The following is a 27649-nucleotide window of genomic DNA, read 5'->3' as shown; positions in this document are numbered from 1 at the left end:
TTGCTGAGATGCACAGAGTGTGAATGTGTGGAAAATAAGAATAAGAAAGAAGAGCGCACAACTAAGATAAGAGTCCAGACATGCCAACAGAGCAGACACTGGGTTAAAGTTGGATGCGTAGAGAGCAGAGGGGTTGCCGGTAAAGCATGCAATAAAAACAAGGGACCAGCGAGACTGAGACAAGGCACTTGTAGCACACACATAAACAGCATAAGTTTAATCCAATCGGACATCCAGGAGTATTGTATGTTTTAATTGTGCATTCTAGTGTCAAGTATTCTGCCAAACAAAGTTCATATCAAGCAGAAGCAAATTTCCTTCTGAGTGTTGCCAAGAAATATTTTCACAGCTGTGTCTCCTCCTTCTGATGTTTGAGTGTATTGTGTTTATACACATGGTGATTTTTTAGTGTGAAAAACATCAGGAGTCCTAATATGAACCAAAGAAGTAAACACGGATACGGGTTTTGTGCCCAAAGCACACTTGGACATGAGCGGCATGTTCTTTATGAAACGTGAGAAGAGACGAGGAGCAGGCATTAAACTGTCCCTGAAGTTTTGTTATGAATTGTATTTTGTCTGTTCATTCCAACAGATTTCTGTTTTCCTTTGACTTTTTGATGCTGTTACCCTGGGGAGAGTTACCTTCAATGGCACTAAAATGGGGAGGTTGTGTTTGCAAATAACACAACACTCAGCTGTTCACTGTTGAGTCTTTCTTGTCAAATACTGTGGAATTAGATTCTCAAGTTAAGCTTTTCACAACATACAGCAACATGCATATAAGATCCTATATCTTCCTGCTTTACACAGAAAAAGTAGTCATTAGTGGTGTTGGTATATTAAAGTCAGTGTTGGGTAAGTTACTTTAAATTAGTAACTTAGTTACATTACTAGTTACTTCTATCAAAAGTAACTCAGTTACTTCAAGTTACTCGTTACTTTCAGAGTACCTAGTTACTAGGGAAAGTAACTTTGGTTTTACTCAGAATTCTCTTGTTAATGTGTTTCTTCCATAACTTTGCCAGTCTTCTAGCTTGCTTACTTGCCGCAAGTGCACTGTGCCACCTACCAATAGAAAGGAAAAGAAAATGTGCATATTTCCACGAGAGAAATCCCACGCCTGGACCGTCATTGACTGCTGCCATGATTCTAGCCTGCTTTTTACATCCAACACAAAAACTGCAGTCGTGGTGCTTTCGATTGTACTCAGAACTCGGAAATTCTTCCTTCTGAATAGGAAGATGTAGGTAACACCAGACTGCAGATGAGCTGCATACAGAGCTGGACTGGGACAAAAAAATCGTCCCGGGCATTTTGACTAGAGACTGGCCCACCATTATAGGAAAAATCATAAAGCCTTTGAATGAAAATAAACACTGTTGTGACAGTGATGTACACTGTTCTGATGGTATATATGCATCAATCTATCAATTGTTTGTTGTAAGACTCAGATAATTATTTTTTGAGTGAGACATTTTAAATGAGAATAAGAAAGTATTTCCTTGTGCCCCCCTTTCCCTTTTAATGCCCTACATGGACCCCTGGCAACACTTTGCTAGACCCGCCCCTGCACAGTTACCAGCTGTCAGCTACGTAAAAAAGGATCCTGGTGTTATTTGTCTCTCAGAAACAGTTCATAACTTCCCTTCAACTCATTCATGTCACCTAAAAGGTAAACCTGTTTCTCTATCACCTGTTCAGCTCTGATGATTCAGTAAGGACATCTCCTGGTTTCATCTTCATGTTTCCCTCTCACCAGATAACCAAACCATATCATGACCAGCAGGTTTACAGCTGTGGCTCCAGCAAACATCAGCTGATACTTGAAATTAATATTAAATAAATTCTAACAACAGCTGATCAAGCTTAAACGTGCTGCTGTTGTTTAGCGCGACATCTGCTGGTTTCCTCTTTCTGGCGCAAAGTGGGCGATAAACAAACAAGAGAGAAAAGCCAATCAGCTGATCATTGATCAGTTTCATGATTGAAGTAGAAACAGGAGAGGGAGGGTGAGAGGATGAGAGAAGAAGAGGCAGCTGTGCGGCGTAAACACAGAATAACTCCAGCTTTGTGTCTTTTTCATTGTAGCTGAAGTCCGGGACAAAATGTTCCTTTTCAGCTCAATAGGAAACCCGTAATATTTTCTCTGAATACGAGACGATTCCGTTTTTTACGGGAGGGTTGGCAACTCTTAACCTTATGAACAAAATAAAGTTCAACATCAGTAACATAGCACCACCCAGCTGTATAGAAACTCCGTCATGCTAGCTAGCACGCAGTACGAAAAAGTCAGCATAGCGAAAATAAACTCCAACTAAACTTGGTTTATATCTGACCCAGATGGACTGCAGGTCATAACTTCTTACCTGAAGTTCAGTTCACCTGACACTCTCGGACCGGCGGCCGCTTCGGGTCTCTCCTCTTGCCTCCCTTTTCCTTCATCCACCTGCTGGCCTCCAACACTTGCTAATGTTATTGAATCTGTGGAAGCTCCGCGATGGCCACCACACGAAGTAACGAATAACGAGCCTATCTAAATCCCAGTAATGAGTAATGCGTTCCTGATTTTGGCATAATAACTAGTTACCGTGCTCGTTACCACAATAATAACGTAGTTACTGTAACGCGTTACTTAATAACGCGTTAGTCCCAACACTGATTAAAGTATACATATGGTGTGTTTGCTGACCAAGCACAGAACTCCAACATGATCTCAACAGTGTGACTAAATGACTAATAAGTCTCTAGGAAATGTGACAGACTGGCATTCACCACTTACAAAAGGGTCCCAATAACGTGAATCTGTGTCGTCTGTGTCTGTGAGAAACTAAGTACACCCTTACTACTGCTTCCACGGGATTTAAGGTTTAAGGGTAATTAAGTGCTGTTAATCAAATGCACTTAATTAACTGATCATCAGCAAATGTGACTGCATAAAATAGCAAAGGTTTTAGCAGTTTGCTGGTCTGGAGCATTCAGGTGTTTTAATACGATGCCACAATCTTCCCAGGAGTGGAAGTCCAAGCAAATTCACCCCAAGGTCAGAAAATGCAATCCTCAGACAAACTACAAATAAAAGCACAAACACCTAATACTAAGTGTCAGGCATGGTGGTGCAGGGTTAATGATTTGGGCTTGTTTTGCAGCCACAGAGCAGCTTGCAGTCATTGAGTTAACAAAGGATTCCTCTGTATACCAAACTACAACAGAGTCAAATGTGAGGGTGTCTGCCTGGCAGATAAAGGTTGGTCCAAACCGGGTCATGCAACAGGACAATGATCCCAAGCGCAGCAGCAAATTTACAAAAGAATGACTGAACAAGAAAACATGGGACCCTAAGAGAGCTGTTATTAAATGTCAATAGACTGAAGCAATGTTGTTAAGAGAGTCATATGGAAAGCAAGTTATTGCTGCTAAATATGGTTCAAAAAGCTGTTTAACCACAGGGTGTACATAGGTTTTCACAGGACTTTCACTGTATTATTTTTTTCCCCAAAAAACTGTGTTATGTGAGAGAGTGACCAAAAGGAGTTGAGATCCTCCTTTAGGTTTGGTAGAAAGAAAAGACAGAGAGATAAGTGATGGAGTGAAACTATGAGGAGCAAAGGAGATAAAGTGAAGCCCAATCAGGTCCAGAAGGTTAAGCCCAGCAGAGCACAGGTCTGCAGGAGAGTGGGGACAAATCATGGCCTCGTAAGATAACTGTGCCTAGTGTGATTACAAGACAATATAGCTTGTCTGAAACCCTCTGCTTCTCTTTTGCCATTCTCTTCACAATAATAGGGTGCAGCTAGTTTTGTCTGACTAATATATCCAAATATATTTAATGTACAGTAATAAAGAAACCCGACATTTGATAAGTTGGGAGCCAAAATATGAATTCTACATAAAAACATTTCCCTCTGTTGATCAACTTTATTATTTACAATATGAAAAATGCTGTTTGCATTGTAGCTTTTTATGCATTATACTAGTGCAACATACACATGATCCCTCAATACCAGTGCTGTGTGTGATGTGGAGTGTAATTTCTCAATTGAAGCTTCACCAGCTAATTTGCACAGACGTTCCCCTGTAGTGCACTGCCTGGCTGTTTTTGTGAAATAGTAGGTCACAAAATTACCAATTGGGTTAAGGTACGGGGAAAAAACTCTCCTCGTGGCCATTGAATTAACACACGATCCGCACAAGGTCACTACATGATGTAGGCCAGTACAAAATTAGGACCCCAGTAGTCAAAGTCTGAGAGCCGCCCCACCATAATCACCACCAGCACTGCTTGTTATTCCGTCATCTCTTCCTCCTGCACTTCCTCTTGAAATCTTCATTTCCTTGCCTATCTCCAAAGTGACCTCAGTGCCATACAGCCCAGAAAAAGCTTAAGACGTATTTTTCCACAGGGACACATAATGAATTCAGACCAAAGGTAAAGATGTTCACACAAGGGAGAAGACAACTGGTTATCTAACCAAAGACCGCTTAGTGTGTGTGTGTGTGTGTGTGTGTGTGTGTGTGTTCTATTAAAAACCTAACTATTTGTCATAGATAAAGTTCATTCACGTGTCTCTGTTGAAACTGCTGTTCTTGCTTTCTGGCGTTGTTTACCTGTCGTGGAAGGCAAAAAGTCAGAAAGTCTTTGGACTGGGAAATATAATGTGATAAATTAACTGTGATAAATCAGCCATTTGTTGCAAATATGTTACCATTTAAATACACAGAAATTCACATTAAGTAGAAAATCATATAAACTACTTAGAATCATATTCCAGGCAGAACCTCATAGAATTGAAGCTAAAATTTAAAAATCAATGTTCTATCACTCAAGTACCCGAGAAAGGACAGACAGCATCTGTTTCCTGCAGTGATAAAGACCGCCGTTTCACATTATAAGAAGAGAGCAGGAGAAATAAAAAAAGATGGCAACACTGCCAGCTATGATCAAACAAGTAGAGACAGGCTGCACCCATTTGGCTGCCTGCCCGTTTTCATTTTTTTTTCTTAAAATTTTGAGAGGATTTGATGGAAACCTTGAAGTTTAGTTTCCTTTTTACTGGGGCCTGTTGTGTTCATTTCCAACTAGAGAAGCTTTGCCTGGTTCACAATTCAAACAATCCTTATTTCTTTCATAGTGAATCTTATGAGTAAATTTGATTAGGACATCTTGATCCAACCCCTGCATTCCTGGTTGCTCGGGCTGCTGCAGGCTCTTTACATCACTTCCTCGTTTCCACGCTGTCAAGCGAAATTCTGTTATCATCACTCTGGTCCAATCGTTTTCTTCCCTGCCTTCTGCAAGCCAATCAGCCCACTAAAATGCTCCTTTCTTCTGAGTGTCTGCCCCTCGGTGTGGATGCTATGAACATAAATTCTAAACCTTGTAAAAAACAGAAATTCTCATTCTTAATGGGAAATCTCAGATCCGTCTTTACATATTTGAGCCCATTTACAGTTTGGTTTATAAAAGTAAACACTATTAAAACCTGCAGCCTCAAAGACCGATCTGTGTGATCTATATTGCAATACATAAAATTAGTCTTTCAGTCATAAGCTGGAAAAATCTCCCTGTCTACAGGCGGTGATTTACACCAACCTGGACTAAACCCAAAGCTGAATCAATGTTTTCCACGTTGACTGCTCCAGCTCCACATTATCAGATTGAGGAGGTTCAGGTCTTTTAGCTTTTGCTGAACAAGTGGCTTAGCTGCTTTTATCTGTCATAGTTGTCCCAAGTGACCGTGACGGGAGAAGCTTTGTTTTACATTGCACCGTCAGTGGGAGAAGAACTCAGAGCAGCCATTAAAACAAGCAAAGATAAAGAAAGCACATGTGATCACCAAAGACGAGGGTGACGAAAAGAAAGAAAGAAGCTCCAGCTGGCACATGGATATATGAGCAAGAAAGAAAAGTAGGAGAAATGGGATAAAGACAAACTGAGAAAGGGACCTTTATATTGTTACTTTCTCTTCTTCATTCATACAAAGAACTGTGTGCACTTGAAAAGGAAAGAAGCACGCTTTTTTTATTCTGCAAAGTCATAAAAATAGAGGAAAACTACCAAGTTGTTGCCATTAGATTCATTGTTATGCATCTTAGGTGACCAGTGTGTCTCTGTCTCACACTGGAATTTATCAGGATACACACACACACACACACACACACACACACACACACACACAAAATTGCTCTGGGGGCCTCTGGATATCTGGAGTTTTGATCTCCTCCATACCCGCTTCACACCCTGGAGGACGGGGCTGTGGCCCCCCCACACTCCCTAGCAGATCATTACATGGAGAAACCTTTGGAATGCAAGCATGCTGATCCACACAGGTATGCACACATGGGTATTCACAGACGCGGACTACAGCTTTCTTGGCTGCTACCTCAAAGCACACTGTGCGCTGTCTATCTTGCGTGCTGCACAATATCGTTTATTATTTAGTAAATATTGATATCTATGGCTAGCTAGTTTATTGTGATGGTGCTTTGTTTTCTCTATTATTATGTTGCTCTTTGTTGTTTGCTGTCTCCTCTGTTTGTTTTTTTTGTTTGTTTTTTTTTTTTCTCCATACAGGTGACCCAGGAGTTCTTTTTTTTTTTTTTTCTCTCTCTTCCCCCCCCTTCTCACCGTCTCTTCTCCCCTTTGGTTTTCTTTCTTTCTCTCCCCCTCTTTCTCTCATTCATTCCCCCTGTCCTATTTATTAAAAAAAAAAAAAAAAAAAAAAGACAAAGGATGAACTGAAGCTCTGCCATCACGTAATGTCGCATACTGCTGTTTCTGATGTCATTAAAAAAAAAAAAAAAAAAAAAAAAATTGCTCAGGGACCTGTTCTTGCTGTTCTGTCTTGCTCTCTGTCTCTGCACATACTGTTTGATTCAGTCAGCGTGGAACAGAATGTGGAAAAGCAAACGTCGGTTGGCTCACATCACAGTTCTCAGCCGAGGGGAGAAAAAGGAGCAAATCCCAGAAAACACAGAAAGTTTGGATCATCTGTTGTCCTTCTCACGCCCACAGCAGGGAACTGCTGTTAAATATTCATTACTGTGATCAGGACCAAATTTTTACCAGTATTTTAGATTTCCTTGTTGTGTTGAAACTTGCCCAACAGAGCAGGGCTTGTAGGCTAATTCAGTATGTTGCCATCCCAGGGTGCTGCGGGCTTCTTCAAATTATGCGTGGGATGGACTTTGGAATGTGAGCCTTGATGCACCAATGATAGCAAAATGATTCAAAGAGGAGCAAAGTCCACGTTAAGAGGTTGGTGTCACAAGAAGGTGGTGCCAGAGATCATATTTTAGTTACATGCGTATTATGTTTTGATCTTTGTTTTGTTCAGCTTTCATTCTGATTTGTTTCATTTTGTAAAATTTCCTTTCATTTAGTGATTTAACCGACTGGCATTGATCAGTGGATATTGAAAAAATATGTGATGGAAATAGCCACTGTGATGTCACCAACTGATGAACAAACTCATTTTGTGAAGCATTTTCATATTTCATTCTTGGTGTTATAACCGAAAATGATAAGAAAGAATAAGGAAACAGAAACTTTACAATGAACTTAGTGCAATGGTGCTAAGGGCAAGAGTTGCCCCCTGGTGGCCATTCTTGGTTTCATTGTCATTGTTATCTTCATCCATCCATTCTCTTCTCTCTTCCCCTCTCTTCTCTTCTGCTTATCCTTGTCAGGGTCGCGAGGGAGGAGGGGGGCAAGAGGCAGAGTACACCCTGGACAGGTCACCAGTCTGTTGCAGGGCTAACACATAGAGACAGGCAACCATTCACACTCACATTCACACGTATTATCATTCTTTTTATTATTATTATTAGTAGTGGTGGTGTTCCTTGCAAAAAAAACACCCTATGGGCGGTTTTTGTCAGACCTGTGGTTCTTCACTTATGTATTAAAAGAAAGACATTTATGTTAATTTATCATATTCTTTCGATCATCATTATATGACTGTACATTAATAAACACCAAAGAAAATAATTAATATATAAAATAAATACATCTATTTATTAATCATTTGTTTGGTTTAATGCAGAATGAATAATAGGAATAGACACGTGTATATACACTATAACTATTAGAGTAAGATGATGATGATGATGATGATGATGATGATGATGATGATTATTATTACCATTTCTAATGGCTACCAGGTAACCCAATGCAGAGCAGTTAAGCCAAGGCCATCTTTTATATACAGTCTATTCACTTAACAAGTGTGTGTCAGTGTGACACCAGCAGGTCCACTACAAGCATCTTTTCGCGATGTGTCACTGTGTAAATGTGGTGACCAAAGACATGTCCAGTGTAATTCACAGCAAAGTGATATTGACTATCTATAGAAGGGAGGGCAGTGTGAAGAAGTGGCCTGTTGCATGGAAGGACATGTTTCTTCCTGAAAAACACTTAGTCCACAATCACCACTTGTGATTTCATTAAGAAACTGTCAGTGTCAGGGACACTAATCAATACAAGTATGAGTGTATGTAGTCGTAGAAAGAGCAGGATTACCTGTCGCATGTCAGACAACATTTCAACTTGTCTCCATAGAATAACGAAGACTGAGGCCCAGAGACTTTCTTCAGCACAGACAAAACGAAGCAAAAACAAACAGGAACAAGCGGATCGTGCTATCATTCAAAGACATTGTTCACCTAAAGTCATTTTATAGTAATAACTAATCTGTTATGCTCGGGCTACCGCAGCATTGTACACTTTATTTTCAGTTGTTAAGCACTTGTGTAAATTCACGTTATGTAAATTAGGCTCTTTATTGCTACCAGCAACTGAAAACATTACTCAGGATGCTAATTCAAACTAGCTGGAAAGACAAGCAAAATACGGTAATGTGATACACAAACCCCGTGTAGAGACCATTACTTTAAAAGTCTCTGTGCTTTTAGGCTGATTCAGATAACGGCGGAAACTAAAAGATGTGTGTGTGTACGTTTGGTGTGTGTGCAGCTGTCCTGTGGCCCAAAGACAGACACGCACTTACCGATGGTCATTTCAGTGTAACGTTTCACCAGTTTGAGGTTCCAAACCATAATTAGCTCTGCTATAGAAATGAGTATATAAACCAGCTGTAGGTTTTGGTTCACTGGTTCACATCACTGGAGGAAAGTTATTCAAACTGAAAACTATTGCTTTAACTGCCAGAAAACAGAAATGGTTGAATCACTGTTCTGTATGGTTTTCAAAGATTTTTTCTTTCTTTTTCATTCACTGTTAAAGTAGTTCTGATGTGCATATATGCAGCTCTGGAAATGATTCTGAATCAGTGACCTGTGATTTTGCTGTTCTAAGTAAAGCTGGGAAGACTTTGAATCTCTGTTTTTGCTTTGTGATTTTTCACATTGCCTGTTTGATTTACTAGAATATTGAGTGTCTTGAGGTGTAGACAGGATTTAATTTCACTCTTTACACTGAGAGCATCTGCTGAGTCACATATGAGTAATGTTACCACTCTATAAGCTGCAAGCACAACACTGACATATGTTAGAAAAACATTCGCCTAAATGTTCAGCTGATATACACCCACCAGCCACTTTATTAGGTCCAGCTGTTCAACAGCTTGCTTATTTAAGTCAGCCAATCATATGTGATTCAGAACATGGTATGTTTGCAGGTGCCAGCGAGGCTGTCTGAGTATTGCAGCTGATCTGAGGGGATTTTCCCACACAGAAAGGACAGGCTCTCCTCTGCAAGTCCTGCAAGGTGACTGAAAGTCTCCTCCATCCCCATATTGACTCACCTGTCTGATGGCGGACAGTAGCTTTCCGTAGCAGAACACAATCACCAGGAAGGGCACGATGAGGCAGAATATAAACAGACAGATGATGTAAGAGATGTTATTTGCTGTCTTGGCTGTCCAATCAACAGAGCAGGTGGTCCCAGGTCCCTCTGGGCCGTAGTGGCTCCAGCCGAAGAGCGGCGGCAGGGTCCAGATAAGTGAGTACGCCCAGGACATGATGATGCCAAGGGAGATTTTACGGTAGTTGGAGGAGTCCGCCTCAGTGGGAGCCATCATAGTGCTGTAGCGCTCATAGGAGAGGACAGCCAGAGAGATGAGGGACACAATGCCTAGAGCACAGAAATACAAAGGTAGGCATTATATGCACATGTGGTACAGACACATATGGTATTTCCCCCTTACTATTCAGATCATTAAAGTCTTTTTAGTTAGTTTGATGTTAATTAAAGAAAGATAACCAGAGTAAATATATAATGCAGTTTTTAAATTAGGATTTCGTTTAGTAAGGGAAAAAGTTTCCAATCCTACCCGACCCTGTGTGAAACGTAATCTAGTAAATGGTTGTGCCACCCACGGCAGCAAGAACTGCAATCAAGAGTTTGTGATAACTGGGAGTGAGTCTTCCACATCGCTGTGGAAGAATTTTGATCCACTGTTCTTCGGTTCAGCCACACTGGAGACTTTTTTTAACAGCGTGTTTAAGGTCATCCATAAGCATCTGAATCTGACTTGAGTTGGGATTTTGACAAGGCCACTTCACAACCTTCATTTTGCTTTTGTTCTTTGTTTTCTCTTTTTCTTTTTTTGAGACATTCAAAGGTGGACTTGCTGCTGTGTTTCGGATCATTACTCTGCTGTATAAACCAACTGCTCTTGAGCTTCAGGAAATGAACCGATGGCTGGATATTCTCCATCCGGAATTTCTTTGCAGTGAGCAGAATTCATGGTCCCATCATTTAGAGCAAGTCACCCAGAAGCAGCCCCAGACCATCACACTAGCATCACCATGCTTGACTTTTCAGATGGTGTTTTTTTTTTTTAATGAAATGCTGTGCTAGTTTTACACCAGATGGTGAAAGTTCAACTTTTTTCTCCCCAGTCCACAGAATATTTTCCAGAAAGTTTTGGGGATCATCAAGACGTTTGTGCAAATGTGAGACGAGCCTTTGTGTCCTTTTTGGTCAACAGTGGTTTTCTCCTTTAAACTCTCCATGGATGCCATTTTTGCCCAGTCTCTTTCTTTTTGTTGAATCATGAACTCTGGCCTTAACTGAGTGAAGTGAGCCCTACAGAAGTTTAGATGTTGTTCTGGATTCTTTTGTGGCCTCATGGATGAGTCGTCGATGCACTCTTGGAGTACTTTTGGTAGGCTGGGAAAGTTCAGAAGGTTCAGTACTTTTCTGAGTTTTCTCCATTTGTGGACCGTGGTCCAATGGAGTCCCAAATTTTAGAAATGGCTTTGTAACCCTTTACAGACTGATAGATGGCAGTGACTTCTTTCCTTTTCCTTCATTAGCTCTTGTGTATTTAAATCTTCAGTTTGCTTCTGTTTGTTGTACTGTGTAGTCTGCTTGTTTGTTTCCTGCTCGTTCCTGCAGGGTATTTCCTGTATTCCGAGTGTACGTACTCATCTTCTATTTGTCAAATATTAAATTATATTTCATGATCTGAAACGTAAGTGTGACACATGCACAGACATACAGCAAGACTACAGACTGCTTGTTCAGTGTGCTCCTGTTGTAAGCTTGAATATAATATTTCACCTTTAATGGGATCATAAAATACAGACTGAAATGTACCGCCTGTCCAAATGTTTTTCTTCTCTAGTGAGAAAAACATGCACAGTCACTGTGATATAAAGCCTCCCAAAGACGTCCTGGCATCACAAGTGCAGCTAAAGTGAGCTTTTATCATAGCGTAGAAAACTATAGCAAAAGAAATCATCTTATATTTATAGTCTGGAGCCTGCAGCAAACCCACACTGCACATTATAAACAGCGGCACTACCCACGGCGTCTCAGTGCAGCACAAGACAGAAATCTCAGAAACCATTTTCATATATATGTATGTAACTGTTCAATACACAACATAATTTTAGTCTTGTCATCCTGTTCACTGGGCCATGCTTAATGACCACTTTTAATTATTATTGTTATTTTACTGTATTTTAAAAAATAAACTGTGCATGAGGTTAGGTAGAGAAAACTAAGTCAGCAGAATAGAAACAAAGTTTAGTTCTGTAGTTGAAAACTTGAGTATTTTTGTCTTGTTTATCCAAATACATTGACTTGACTACACAGTCTCTGTGGTACAGTGTGTTGTGCTTGTCTGTTTACCCCCAGATATTAAACTCAATGTGGTTTGTCCTGCACAGACTGTTAGCTCAGGGCTTTTATGAGCTCTGTTACAGCAATATTCTAAAGTCAACACAGTTTTACAACAGTCCACTTATGTTTCTGTTTGATCTGGGCTGGCTCATAAGAACCAAACCTAAAAAAAAAATTCCAGTTGTTTTTTTAATTTAAGCCAAATCTGTTACTCTCTCTCCCCCTTTTTTTCTGTGAGTTTTGACATGAAAGCCTGGTAACACCATCCTCCCACAGCAGGTGGACGGGCTACTGTCATTTTTCAGCTGAGATCTAAAGCGGTCGTGTTTATAGCTGGGTATGATCTGTAAAATCTGCTGTAATCCAGTAGCAACGCTTTCAAAAAACTCCTTTTCTACTCCATTATGTGTTTAAATCGGTCTTTCCTCAGGCATCCTCAGATGTTTGACCTTTCCTGTGAGGAATGATTCAGTGACATGAGAGGGAAGCATTTTCTGAATTCTCTGCAAAGTTCCCAAATCTTAAGCATTACACATCATAGTGATATCTGATGAGTGTTTTTGTAATAATCACGTGCAAAACATTTTTAAAGACAGTGAGAAAAATAATTTTCTCACTGCTGATAAGAAAATAAACATCTCTCGTTATTTAAGGCAATGAAAAAAAGATGAAACTTCGTGTTTTAGTGACCATGAAATGTGCAAAGAAGATACTTCAGTTAAGCAGAATCTGATAATACAAAAGTTTTTTGAACTCATGTGGTTCATTTTATTGTTGTTTGCACATCAAATTCTGTTATAGTGTTTTCTCTGCTGCTGTGGACCACGGACTACCAAGTCATCAGCTTAGGAGAAACAATATAATAGATGTAATTTTTGTGATTATAGTGATTATAGTGATTGTAAAGGCTTCCATATTTTCGGCAGAGGAGTTTATTTCAAATAAACAAGTTCTCACTGAGCAAGATTGCAATTTCTTTTTAATTCTGCCAGCTGGTGGCCATGCAGCTAAAAAAAAAAAGCGTATTCTCAGTTGTGAGATATGCACTGGAGAAAAGAGGAAAGTAGAATGAGAGAGAAGCAGGTGTAACAGTGAAGCTGCAACAAGCAAAGGCAGCAAAATACATGGAATCAACCACCCAAGAAAACAGACATTGCACAAGAGGGGTGAATAAGAGTGCGCAGGCAGGGTGGAGTGAGTGGGCGAGAGTGTCAGGAAAGTTTACAAGATGGCAGTGAGACCTGCTGTGATATGAGATTTGAAAATGGTGGCACTGACAAAAGACGGGGGGTGGCAGAGTCGATCATATTAATATTTTCATTATGAGTGACCATGATGGACATGATTGGAAATGAGTGCATCACAGGGAGAGCTCAGTTTGATCAGTGTGGAGAAAGGCAACGTTAAGCTGGTTTGGACATGTGCAGAGGAGGGGGAGTGGATAAATTGGCAAAAGGATGTTGAAAATGGAGCTACCAAGCGGCAGGAAAAGAGAAAGACCTCAGAGAAGATTCTTAGATGTAGTGAAGGAGGACGTGCAGAAGGTTGGTGTGACAGACAAATGCTAGGGAGAGGATGAGATGGAGGCAGATGATCCACTGTGGCAACCCCACATAAAGGGAACAGATGACAGAAGAACAGCCACAACGAAACAGCATTACAGTTTTGGATGGTTAATGGTTGGATAACCATCGCTAGAGTTTGGTGCAGCATATGTGCAGGCTTCAGATGTCTTTAAGCACTCTGCTTTAAATGGTTTTATTCTGTTCTTTTCTCTGTATGATGCCAAAGATAGGGGGTGTGATGAATACAGTCATCTCAGGAACAGCAGCCCCGCCCATCTGCTGTTCAAACCTTCTATTAGTGAAGGATAGCCAATTAGAAAAAAGTTGGCTTAAAGGGAGAGAAACGAAAAAATAAACTAGATGAGCTGACGTGCTTCACAAAGACCCAGTATGAGATTAATAATTTAAACTGTGAAGTTTAAAATACAATAGAGTCTGACAGTAATAATATGAAAATGTAAATCAGCAGAATGGGTCACCTTTAAGAAATGTCTTTAGTTTTGAATGTACCTGAGACTGCGGCAGGACTAAAAGCTGAGCTGGCAGCCTGATGTAGCAGTATAAGGCAAGGCAAGTTTCTTTATATAGCACAATCAACAGCAAGGTGATTCAAAGTGCTTTACAGAGACATTAAAAAACAGAAACAAATAAAAACCATGATTTAAAATGAAAAAGAAAGAGTACATTTTGAAATTTAAGCTTAAACGTGTGGATTTGGTGTTTTATTCAAATGCAGCCGAGAATAGGGGAGTCTTCAACCTGGATTTAAATAAACTGAGTGTTTCAGCTGATCTGAGGCTTTCCGGGAGTTTGTTCCAGATATATGGAGCATAAAAGCTGAATGCAGCTTCTCCGTGTCTGGTTCTGACTCTGGGAACAGATAAAAAACCGGATCCAGATGACCTGAGGGATCTGGAAGGTTCATACTGGGTCAGGAGGTCACTGATGTATTTTGGTCCTAAACCATTCAGAGCTTTATAGACCAGCATCAGAACTTTAAAGTCTATCCTCTGACGAACAGGCAGCCAGTGTAAAGACCTCAGAGCTGGACTGATGTGGTCCACTTTTTTGGTCTTAGTGAGGACTCGAGCAGCAGAGTTCTGAATGACTGCAGTTGTCTGACTGATTTTTTAGGTAGACCTGTAAAGATGCTGTTACAGTAATCAAGCCTACTAAAGATGAATGCATGGACTAGTTTTTCCAGGTCCTGTTGAGACATCAGATCTTTTATCCTTGAAATATTCTTGAGATGATAGTAAGCTAATTTTGTTATTGTCTTAATGTGTTTTTCTAAGTTTAGGTCTGCATCCATCACCACTACTGGTTTGTGGTTTTTAGGTATATTGAAGTTCTCTGGTGACCTGTAATCATTTTTCTTTGGCTCCAAAGACTATTACCTCAGTTTTGTTTTTGTTTAGCTGGAGAAAATTGTGGCACAACCAGTCATTAATTTCCTCAATGCATTTACCAAGAGCCTGTACAGGGCCTTGGTCTCCTGGTGACATTGTGATGTATATTTGTGTGTCATCTGCATAGCTGTGGTAGTTTATTTTGTTGTTCTTTATAATCTGTGCCAGTGGGAGCATGTAAATGTTAAACAGAAGGGGTCCCAAGATGGAACCTTGGGGAACTCCACATGTGATACTTGTCTGCTCAGATGTGAAGTTACCTATTGATACAAAGTATTTCCTTTTTTCTAAGTATGTTTTGAACCAGTTTAGTACAGTTCCTGAAAGACCTGCCCAGTTCTCCAGTCGTTTGAGTAATATGTTGTGGTCAACTGTGTCAAATGCTGCACTGAGATCCAGTAAAACTAAGACTGACATTTTTCCACTGTCTGTATTCAGACATATGTCATTGAACACTTTGGTCAGAGCGGTTTCAGTGCTGTGGTTCTGTCTAAAACCTGACTGGAAGGCATCGTAGCAGTTATTCTGTTTTAAGAAGTAACTCAGCTGTTGAGAAACTGCTTTTTCAATGATCTTACTTAAAAATGGGAGATTTGAGATCGGCCTGTAGTTGTTCATTTGTGTCTTGTCAAGATTGTCCTTTTTCAGTATAGGTTTTATTACAGCAGTTTTTAGTGGTTCTGGAAACACACCTGACATTAAAGAAAGGTTGATGATCTGTAACAGGTCTGACTCCAAAGTCTTTGAGACCTTTTTGAAAAAACTTGTTGGCAGGACGTCTAAACAGCAAGAGGAGGAGTTCAGTTGACCCAAGATGTCCTCCAGGTCTTTGCTGTTAATAGGGTGTGGCGGAGGCGTGGCCCCGGGCGCAGCTGCAGGGGAGGAGTGGAGCAGAAGGCTCAACAGGGCGGCGCCGCGAGGCCGGTAAGAACAGCTGATGGTGTTTATGTACTGATGATGGTCTCCCTCCGCTGTGTTTATAGTGAGACGGGGAGGAGCGGCCAGGAGAGATCAGCTGGGCTCGTGAGCTGTCAGGCTGTGCGACTGATTCAGCTGTCAAAACTAACAGTGACAAATAAATGTGGAAGTTGGCAGTACATACCTGCGTGTGCGTGTATTTGTGCCTGGTGTATCCCACAAGTGGTGCCGAAACCCAGGAAAGTGCTGGTGGGGGAATGTCCGACCCACAGGCCGCGCCACCCGCCCAGCCCCTGCAATTCTTGGCGCAGATGCTAGCGGAGATGGCGACGATGAGCCGGGATCAGGCGGCCGACCAGCGTGCCCACCTGGCCGCACTGTGGGAGCAAACGGACCGACAGACGCAAGTTCTGGAGCGGCTGGTCGGGGCCGCTGCCACGCCGAAGCCCTCGCCACTGTCGGTGGCGGTGCCCCGGATGGGGGACGGGGACGACCCACAGGTTTTTTTGGAGACCTTCCGTGCCATGGCGGAGGCTTGCCAATGGCCACGGGAGGAGTGGGCTCTGCGGCTGCTCCCCCTGCTGTCTGGGGAGGCACAAACAGCGGCCCTGAGTCTGCCTCCGGCGTCGAGGAGCAGCTTCCCGGATGTGAGCCGGGCGGTGGTGGACAGGCTGGGGCTCACCGCCGAAGACCATCGCCGGCGGTTCCGGGCCTGTCGGCTGGCTGCAACGGACCGACCATTCGCCTGGGCCCGGCAGCTGCGCGACGCGGCGGTGCGCTGGCTGCAGCCGGGAGCATCGGAGGGCGAGACGAAGCTGGTGGACAAGGTGGTGCTGGAGCAGTTCACGGAGGGATTGCCAGCGGAGACGGCGAGATGGGTCCGGTGCCACCGGCCCGCAAGCTTGGAGGTAGCGGTGACGCTGGCGGAGGACCACCTTGCCGCTGGAGCAGGGGAGCCCGGGGACGCCGGACGGAGGCCGAACAAACAGGCCCCAGTGCCGGCCCCGAGACGCCGTGTGCCGGCACCAGGGCAGGCAGAGCGGCCGCCGGCGCTGAGCCCCACTAACCCTTTCGCGGCATTGGTGCCGTCCAGGGGAACCGAGCCGAGTGGAGCCGCCCCCGAGCCACGGAGGGCAGCACAGACGCCGGGGCCGGAGTGTTGGAAGTGCGGGCAGCCAGGACACCTGAGGAGGGAGTGTCCGCTTATGGAAGTGGGGCAGGTGTTCCGCGTTGTTGGCGCCCCAGCACCCTCCCCCGGTCCAGGAGGGACATACAGTATTCCGGTAAGGACTCGAGGGGGTATACGCCAAGCGTTGGTGGACACGGGCTGCACACAGACCCTCGTGCACCAAGGCTTGGTTCGCCCCGGGGCATTATTGGAGGCAGAATGGGTGGAGGTGAGGTGTGTTCATGGTGATGTGCACCGGTACCTCATAGTGCCGCTGCTGCTAAAATACAAGGGCCATACACATAGGGTAACGGCGGCGGTTAGCCCGCGCCTGTCGCACCCCCTGATTCTGGGTACCAATTGGCCGGGGTTTCATCAGCTACTGGGGCAGTACGCGGGGGTGCGATCACGACCGGAAGCGGGGTGTAGCGTGTGCGCAGCATTCAGCGGTGACGCGGGGTCGTCCGACACCGACTCCGGGGGGGAGGAGCCGGCGGGTCCCTCACGGGACGTCCCGCCGGCCCCGGAAGTGTCCCCCATGGGTGATTTCCCACTGGAGCAGTCTCGTGACGGCACCCTACGCTCAGCCTTTGACCAAGTGATGGCTATTGATGGTCACGTGGTGCGCCCTGAGGCCGCGCAGACCTACCCGCGTTTCGTCTTATTAAATGACCGATTATATCGAGTGAGTCGTGACACTCAGACTGAGGAAACACACACCCAGTTGTTGGTGCCGCAGGGCCGCCGGGAAACACTTTTCCAGGCGGCCCACTATAACCCCATGGCAGGGCATATGGGCTACGAGAAAACTCTGGAGCGAATAACGGCCCGATTTTATTGGCCGGGCATCCGAGCGGATGTGCGCCGCTGGTGCGCGTCCTGCCCAGACTGCCAGCTTGTTAACCAGCCGGCCATACCGAGAGCGCCTCTGCGCCCTCTCCCCCTCATTGAGGTCCCGTTTGAGCGCATCGGCATGGACCTCATCGGGCCGTTTCACCGGAGTGCACGCGGTTACCGCTTTGTGTTAGTCCTGGTGGATTACGCAACGCGGTACCCGGAAGCAGTTCCGCTGCGCACCATCTCGGCTAAGAGTGTGGCGCAGGCACTGTTTCAGGTCATCTCCCGAGTCGGAATCCCGAAAGAGATACTGACTGACCAGGGCACGTCGTTTATGTCTCGTACACTGCGGGAACTGTACGAATTACTGGGCATTAAATCTATTCGGACCAGCGTCTACCACCCTCAGACTGACGGGCTGGTGGAGCGGCTGAATAAGACCTTAAAGTCCATGATTCGGAAGTTCATTAACGAGGATGAACGCAATTGGGATCACTGGCTAGACCCTCTGTTATTCGCAGTGCGGGAGGTGCCCCAGGCCTCCATGGGATTTTCTCCCTTTGAACTGCTGTTCGGCAGGAGGCCACGTGGGGTGCTCGACCTGATTAAAGAAAGCTGGGAGGACGGTCCGAGCCCCGCCAAAAATGAGATTCAGTACGTGTTGGACCTGAGAGCAAAACTCCACACTTTGGGGAGGTTGTCACGGGAGAATTTGCTCCAGGCTCAGCAGCGTCAGCAACGCCTGTATGACAGAGGGGCTAGACTCAGGCAATTTTCACCGGGAGATAAAGTGCTTGTGTTACTCCCTTCTTCCAGCTCGAAGTTGCTCGCCAAGTGGCAAAGTCCCTTTGTGGTCACACGGCGAGTCGGGGACGTGGACTATGAGGTCGCTCGGTCGGACAGGGGAGGAGCCGCGCAGATTTATCACCTCAATCTCCTCAAACAGTGGCGAGAGGTTGAAACCGCTTCTCTGGTGAGCTTGGTGAAGGAGAGAGATGAGTTGGGGCCTGAGGTGCCAAATTCTATCATTCCCACCTCCCTCCCTTGTGATGACCATCTCACACAGGCCCAGAGAGCGGATGTTGTCGCGTTGCAACAGCGTTTTGCGGACGTGTTCTCCCCCCCTGCCCGGCCGGACGTCCCTCATCGAGCACCATTTCGTGACGCAGCCCGGCGTGACGGTGCGTTCACGGCCCTACAGGCTCCCGGAGCATAAGCGAAAAATCGTGCAGAGGGAATTAGCGGAAATGCTGAGGATGGGAGTAATAGAAGAGTTGCACAGCGCCTGGTGTAGCCCCATCGTTCTGGTGGCGAAGAAGGATGGGTCTATACGGTTCTGTGTCGACTATCGCAGGGTGAACGAAGTATCACGCTTTGATGCCTACCCCATGCCTCGGGTCGACGAGCTCCTGGACCGGTTAGGCACGGCCCGCTTTTTCACGACGCTGGACTTAACCAAGGGCTATTGGCAGATTCCCTTGTCTGCCGAGGCCAGGGAGAAAACGGCCTTCTCCACTCCGTACGGTTTGTACCAGTTCGTGACACTCCCGTTCGGCCTGTTCGGGGCCCCGGCCACTTTCCAGCGTCTCATGGACCGGGTGCTGCGTCCGCACGCGGCGTATGCTGCCGCCTACCTGGATGACGTGATCATCCACAGCGACACCTGGGCGGAGCATGTGCTGCGGGTGGCCGCGGTCCTGGAGTCCCTGAGGGGGGCGGGGCTCACGGCCAATCCGAGGAAGTGCGCGGTTGGACGGAGGGAGGTGCAGTATCTGGGGTACCACCTGGGGGGCGGGCAGGTGCGTCCACAGGTGGAGAAGACGGCGGCTATCGCATCCTGCCCGCGCCCCAGGACGAAAAAGGAGGTGAGACGGTTCTTGGGGTTGGCGGGTTACTATCGTCGCTTTGTGCCGGGGTTTGCGCAGCCAGTGTTGGGGAGTAACGGAATACATGTACCGCCGTTACGTATTTAGAATACAAAATATGAGTAACTGTATTCCGTTACAGTTACCGTTTAAAAAGGTGGTATTCAGAATACAGTTACTTTGTTGAAATAAATGGATTACACTGCGGTACTTTCCTGTTTCATTTTGTCGCGGGTCAGGACTGTTTGGGTTTTGTTTGACAGCTACGTTCTTTCGTTCCAGGCGGCAGCGTTACGGTTGCCATGGTTACAGGGCGACGCTCTCTCTCTCTGCGACTGTGTGTTTCCTGGGTGAGAGAGCACCTTTTCGTTGTTGTGCTAAGCTAACAGGCAGAATGCTACAAGCATAGCTCTAAAGAATGTAGCATCATGGGCAGTATAGTCCGTGTTGCAGGGAGAATGCACTGCCATACACGTTATGTGTCTGTGAGCGCGAGGAGGGAGAAAAAGGCGAGTGGAAAGGTACGAGTTGTCGTCGTGGAAAAACGGGAGCTGGAAGCATGTAAATATAATAATAACCACTGCAGCCAAGAAGAGTGCCTGACGTCTTCAACGCCTCTCTCTGTCTCTCGCAAGAAAAATTGACCCACACAACAAAGTAAAGCTATTTTTCGGCTATGAGCCGACAGGGACCCCGCCGTATTAGTCAGAGGTCCCTTTACTACAGTTCGGAGTCGCGGACCTTCAGTAATAGTAATAAATCACACAGCAATAGTACATTCACGTTGTTGTAAAAAGCACGATAATATATTAAGTAATCCAAAGTATTCAGAATACGTTACTCTCATTGAGTAACGTAACGGAATACGTTACAGAATACATTTTGGGGCATGTATTCTGTATTCTGTAATGGAATACATTTTAAAAGTAACCTTCCCAACACTGTGCACAGCTAACCAGCCCCCTGACCGATCTCACTCGAAAGGGTGCCCCGGATCTGGTCCAGTGGACGGGGCCGTGCCAGGCGACGTTTGTGCGAGTGAAAAATGCTCTCTGTGGGGAGCCGCTGCTTCACACTCCTAACTTTTCCCTCCCGTTTGTTCTGCAGACTGACGCCTCGGACAGAGGGCTGGGAGCCGTTTTGTCTCAGCAGGTGAGGGGGGCTGACCGCCCTGTCCTGTACATCAGCCGGAAGCTGGCGGAGCGCGAGCGCCGGTACAGCACCGTGGAGAAGGAGTGCCTGGCCATCCGGTGGGCGGTCGGCTCCCTGCGCTATTACCTCCTGGGACGCTCATTCACCCTCTGTTCGGACCACGCCCCGCTGCAGTGGCTCCACCGCATGAAGGATGCCAACGCCCGGATCACCCGGTGGTATCTGGCGTTGCAGCCCTTTAAGTTCAAGGTGATCCATAGGCCGGGGGCGCAGATGGCGGTGGCCGATTTCCTCTCTCGCTCGCGGGAGGGGGAGTTGGCTCGGCCGGACGGCTCCCCGGCCTCGAACGGGCGGTGGGGGTGTGTGGCGGAGGCGTGGCCCCGGGCGCAGCTGCAGGGGAGGAGTGGAGCAGAAGGCTCAACAGGGCGGCGCCGCGAGGCCGGTAAGAACAGCTGATGGTGTTTATGTACTGATGATGGTCTCCCTCCGCTGTGTTTATAGTGAGACGGGGAGGAGCGGCCAGGAGAGATCAGCTGGGCTCGTGAGCTGTCAGGCTGTGCGACTGATTCAGCTGTCAAAACTAACAGTGACAAATAAATGTGGAAGTTGGCAGTACATACCTGCGTGTGCGTGTATTTGTGCCTGGTGTATCCCACATAGGGTGAAACTGTTTCATGGTGTTTAAACTGTTTTTTGGTGGACACAGTACATATCCTGAATCTGCTGTTGATGTACCAATTGTTTGTCTAATCTTTTGGATTTTGTCTTTGAAGACTTTGGCAAAGTCATTGCAGGCCATGGTTGAATGAAGTTCAGCTGCCACTGACACAGGAGGGTTTGTTAGCCTGTCAACTGTAGCAAATAAGACTCGAGCATTATGACTGTTTTTGGTGATGATGTCAGAGAAGTAGGACCTCCTTGCACTCCTCAGTTGTAAATTAGAATTGTGAAGTTTCTCTTTATAGATGTCATAATGAACCTGGAGGTTTGTTTTTCTCCATCTGCGCTCAGCTTTCCTACGCTCTCTTTTTTCATTTTTCACCAGTGTGGAGTTTCTCCATGGAGACTTCTTCCTTCCAGAGATAACCTTCACCTTAATGGGAGCAATAGTGTCCATTACATTTAACATTTTAGCATTGAAGCTATTGATGAGCTCATTGACTGAAGTATAACTGTAACCTGATCCAGAGTACAGTACTGATGCATCCCTAATAGCATGAGGAAAATAATATACTGCTGAAGAGAAGAGCATTTCATCTTAAACAACATACTTTATTGGCTGTGGTCATGAGTCTCGGGTCAGGTTGGTGAGCATGTGCATATTGTATATCTTCCAGACAACAGCTGAATATAAATTTCTCCAATATCCCTTAAGCAGTTTTTAAGAACTGTCACAATAAATCAAACTTCACATTTACTAAAAACTAATTAGCAAATCTCTTCCACGGCTCAAAATTAACCCAAAATTGAATACTGGCATCATGTTGCTGAAGTCTTCTGGTCTCAGGCTCATGGAAACTGTTGTAGTTGATTTAATTCATTGCTTTTAATGGGAAAACTAGATTATAGCAGCAGATCCCCTACAACTTTCACCTACCCGATGAATACAACACTGTCTCTGCTTTGCAAGGTTCTTTGTATGAATAAATCCATTATTAGAGGCCATGTAATATCATCATGAAAGACACCCACACATCTTTGGATATAACTTTGATAGCATCTGAAATCAAACATCACCCTGCATCAATCTTTTACTGCTCTGGCAGGATCAAATGTATCAGCTGAATGTAATATTCCAAAATGAAACATCTTATGATGTGATAACATCTGAAATATATATATATTTATATGTATAAAGGAACAGTCTTTGTTCTCCTGCCTGTGTGACATTCACTCGCCACTTCTGTCTTGCTTTTCTGTTAGAAACCATCTGCTTCTGCATCACTCCTTTGATACCGTATATCCAGGAAAAGACAGTTTGAATGAAAAACACAGGATTGAGTAAAGCTGTGTTTATTCAGAAGATCCCGCGAAACCAGCGCGATACGCACCGAGTCTACTAAGAGACATCAAACGTGCGTACCTCTTATTCGAAGTCAGAGCATACGGACATGATCATGAATGCTGAACACCAGACACACATCACGTCCTAAACATATTTTTGGGTCTCTGCTATGCAAGACCTTTAATTCAGTATTTATTACCGTGCCTCATTAGTCGGCTTGCTTGCTATGACCTTTACAGCAGGGCAGCGTTGTTCTGCTTTCTTTCTCCCTACTGAGAATTCTGCGTAGCGTCCTGACAAATTAACATCACTCAGGCCAAAAGTTGTGCGCACCAACATGATGCACATATTCGTGCATTTTCCTTTCCCCCCACGTGCACGCTCATCAGTTTGCCCGCCTATTTCGGTGATGCTGCTGTGCGCAGGTCAGCGAGTGAGTGTATGCGGAAAGCAATCTGACTCCAATATGTGGTGAGTGGCCCCCAGCAGTGCAAGGTTAATCCAGCGACTGTGTGCAGAGCCTGCTTGAAGAAGGAGGCATGCAGGAAGACATAGACGAGCTGTCAGAGACAGAAAAAAAAAGATCCTGTCCTGTTCATCTTCAGTATAATGGAAGACACTAAAAGTTCAGCAAGACAGAGAAGAAAATGCAAAGAGGCGGGTAGAAGAGGTGAAGCAGCTAAATGGATGCCAGGAGGCTGATGGCAGTGGGTGAGGAGGTCCAGATAAAGACACACACACATGCACATGCATGCGTCTCCACAAATTGTGTTCAGTGGGTGCTCTTGGCACAAAAGTCAATGCAATACATCTTCAATTGTTCAGTCATTCAAACATCTAAGACTGTGAGCAGAAAGAAGAAATCGATGTGAAGAGAGAGCAGGAATACGACGTGCTAACGCCACGCTAACAATGTCTTCTGTCACTGACAGTGATGCCCTCTAATTTGAAGGAACATCGATCACTCAGAAAAGCTTCGCGGAGATTCGACGAATACAGAGACTGTCGCTTTGTCAAAGCGGCACCCGGCATAATTCACCCAAACAATCAATTTCACTTTTCCTTTCTCTGGCCCTCCCTCACTCTTTCATTCTGGTTTTATGAGGCCATTGAGGAATTACTCATCCATAACCAGTGGAGGCTCTAATGATGTCTGTGAGATATTTCTCTCTCTCTCTCTCTCCCTCACACACACACACTGTCTCCCTACAATATTTACGTTTGTCGAAGCCCAGTTTTTTTGTCAGATGTTTAATAAATTGGCTCTTTGTGGAGGTCAGTGTTACATATTTTCACATGGTGCTTAATCTTGGTCTAACACTCGAGTTAGCGAGACGGTGGATGCGATCAAAGCTCGCTCAGATACTGTAAAATGATTGGAAGTTTGCCTTTTTTGCACCATGATAAGACAGAAATAAAGTTTTGGAACTTATCCCAGAGGAAGCGAGTGTACCAGTCGAGAGCCTGTTTTGAATTTAAAAGGCTGACAGATTCACGAGGCTCTTGTGGAAAGTAAAATGCAATTTAGTTAGTGTGCACTGCGGGTAAATGTTATCCAGAGATCAAGGTGTGAAAGAGCTGATAAAAGCAGGGGATTAAAACCCCTGCTGGACTTGTTTGCTCCGTGTTTAGCCTCTTCCTTTGTCGCCTGGATAGGAAGGTTTCGGTGCTCACATAATGCACAAAGTGACCACAAAGAAGCGTGACGACCTCAGGGCCACAGAATGACCATAAAGTAAGGATGGGAAATTATGTAACACAAATGTTTCTCAAGTAGAAATCAGACTTTTATCTCGGAGGGATTTTTGCTTCACAGCAACTGGACTCTCACATAGGTGGCTAACAAGCTGTAATCCTATTCGAGATAAGATCAAACGCCCGAAATCTTTAGTTGCAGCAGGTATCAGAGGACCTAATGTTTGGCTCCAGTGGCCATTTCTCAGCTTAAAGCAGGCCTTTAAACATCAGAAGATTAGATGTGTTGAAGTGAGTGAGAGAAGTTTTAGAAAAGATTTATCAGCCCTTGCAAACTTCATCAGTGAAAGGCTGCCACCGCTGACCGCAGACATCCAGCGTGACTCTGTTCATTAAACACTTTAAATCAGGCACTGGGCCAAGGACTCCTGCTGACAGAAGAACATTTTCATCTTTTATACAGAAATAAGGCTTGCAAAAAAGAGAACTTCATCCAAGTGACTCGGATGTGTGCACTGACGGTTTTAATTAATACAACTCTTAGAGGACAATTAATGTAAGTCTGTGTTTAATGCTAATTGAAACTCCTTGTTTGCTGCTGGTATAGAGCACACCTGGTCTGATCGCTCTACTTTAATTCCGCAATCCAGTCTGGCCCAGTATCAAGCAAGTGCGTACCAGCATTATTCTCTATTGTGTGCATCATTATACCCAATTTATTTATGTCAGCACTGCTGAGCAAAGGTATAGCAGCATCCCGTTTTCTCATTACACAGCTTTCCCCCTTGGAAATGTTTTATTCTGCAACAAATGCTGCAGATGTACCTGCCATGGAGGCAGACAGCGTCGCCACAGCCCGCTACAGACCTGCAGGAGCAGCTAAATGAACAGTGCACAGTGAGGAGGTTTGATTCGCCTCAGGTACAGCCTCTCAACTAAACGGTAATAAGCATTTAGCGGCCATTTAATAGCAGGTTGCACACAAAAATCACCAGCCGACAGTACTGTGACATGCTGCAGAGTTCATAATGGAATTCGAACAAACGATTTCTAAATGACTAAATTACTTTCGTGAAACCGTGGAGCTGTCTTATGACAAGGAGAATGTCAAAATGATGCACACAGCTGCAGAAGGGACCGGTACGGTACGGTCTGTCACGGAGCTCCATCCAGACCACATCCACAGATATAATGACCAGTACCGCACCTGGACCAAACCTGCGCATCTTTATGTGAAAGCTTCATCGGGATTATGAGAGGAGATGTGCAACTCGAATCACGGATTGGATTCATGAACCAGTTGACTCGTGCAGAATGAGTTTTTTATTTGCTTGTTTGTTTGTTTTTTAAAACAATCAAACGTAATAAGATAACCTCCACTTTAAGCGATACCTTAATGAAAGACCTTAATGACGTAGGAGACTGCAGGATGATCCCACCCAAAATGCACGAAACGAACGAGAGAAAGCTTGCAATAAACAAAATGCCTTGTTCCAGCAGCGACGAGTCATGCAGAACGAACAAACAGCTGTAATAACAGGCTCTTATTGTCTCCAGAGTGGCACACGAGCATTGCTCATTATCTCCAGATTTAATTCATTAGGAGTCCGAAGATTTTTAAGCTTTTCTGTGAAAGTTTGATATGGCTTCACACATGACTCAGTGCACGAGAGACAGTTGGACATTTTTACGTTTTCTTTTTCAAAATCATCATTTCGTCTGTACGAATAAAGCATACCACGATCCAGTCTACAAAGCGCAGTGCTCTGGAGAGGATCCACGCATTCCGCGCAGCAACACTCACGACCTCGTGTGAAATAAAGAATATAGAGCCTGTATACAGTACAGAAACCTATAGCACCACCTAACTGATCCCGCATTTGTACTCACCACAGAGCGAGTTGGCGAAGCCGTACCACACGCAGCCCCGTTCCCCTATGAGCCACCTTCCTTGCGTGCTGGCCGCGAAGCTGAACGGAGTCCCCAGTACGCACACCAGCAGGTCGCTGATGGAAATGTTCATCAGGAGCAGGTTGATGGGCGACCGCAGCATCTTGTAGCGGCAGAAAAGAACAAGCACCAGCAGGTTGTTAATAAGTCCGAAAGTGCCGATAAAGCCCAGGCACACAGCCACTACCAGGTTCCCAGTCGGGGTGAGAGCGGCCCGGTATGATCCGCCCCCCAGGTGCCCTTCCCCGGCTCCGGCACACAGAGCGCTGTTGAAATCCGCGCAGCCGCTCAGGCTCACGTTGGACACGATCATGGCAGTCCTGGTGTCACTGCGGTGCCACACCGAGTGACCACGGTAGCTAATATATCATCGGTATTTCTTTTTTTCCTCCTGTGTGGAAAAAGAACCGTAGCCGACAACACTTGTTGCTTTAAAAAGAAACGTCAAGTAGAGCCAAGCGGACAAGTGGGGTGATAAATAGTTGTTGTTTTTGCTCTTTTTTTGGTGGGGATGTCAAAACTTTGTCTTTGTTCAGGGGGAGGGGAGTGTTCGTAAACAGGAATATATCTTAAAAAAGAAATGAAAGAAAGAAAAGGAATAAAGTTTGTAGGCTTTGCTCCACCGTGTGGATGTCTACAGTGTGCACTCGCACTCTTTCCGGAGACGCTCCTGTCTCTCACGCAAACACCTTCTCTCTCTGTCCGTGTTTAAATCACCGTGGCCCGCTCTCCGGTAGCTGACGTTCGGTGACTGGGAGGGTGTGTGGGTGGAAGGAGCGGCGTTGGGCATCCAGCAGCATCGACCAATCGGGCGATAATGGCGCTCCTCGAAGAGAAACGCCAACCCGCTCTTGCTCAGAGCGCGACTCGACAAAAAGTCCCGCTCAATAAAGTTTATGGAGCTGCTCTTCCCCACCACCACCCCAGCCCCACCTCTGCTCTGACGTCCTCAGTGCAGGTATCGATGCTCGGCGCTGTCCGAGGTGCTGAACCAA

At 45.1% G+C, this 27649-nt stretch overlaps 1 protein-coding gene across 1 annotated transcript in view; it reads right to left on the bottom strand.

The window, feature by feature from the left end:
* Positions 1 to 26967, bottom strand: part of tmtopsa (teleost multiple tissue opsin a) — an 83429-nt gene extending 56462 nt beyond the window's left edge. Inside the window, exons 1-2 of the mRNA XM_085377836.1 lie at positions 26595 to 26967; positions 9764 to 10092 (exon numbers count right to left, since the gene is read on the bottom strand). Coding sequence (XP_085233962.1) covers positions 9764 to 10092; positions 26595 to 26967 — 702 coding nt within the window. The remainder of the gene's footprint in view (positions 1 to 9763; positions 10093 to 26594) is intronic.
* Positions 26968 to 27649: the final 682 nt, after the last annotated feature.

This window comes from Diplotaxodon limnothrissa, linkage group LG18 (genome assembly GCF_057381915.1).
Source record: "Diplotaxodon limnothrissa isolate DT_005_m linkage group LG18, D_limnothrissa_male_GT1.1, whole genome shotgun sequence".
Taxonomy (NCBI): Eukaryota; Metazoa; Chordata; class Actinopteri; order Cichliformes; family Cichlidae; genus Diplotaxodon; species Diplotaxodon limnothrissa.
The sequence above is the reverse complement of the archived record's forward strand: the minus strand, read 5'-3'. Positions and strand labels throughout refer to the sequence as shown.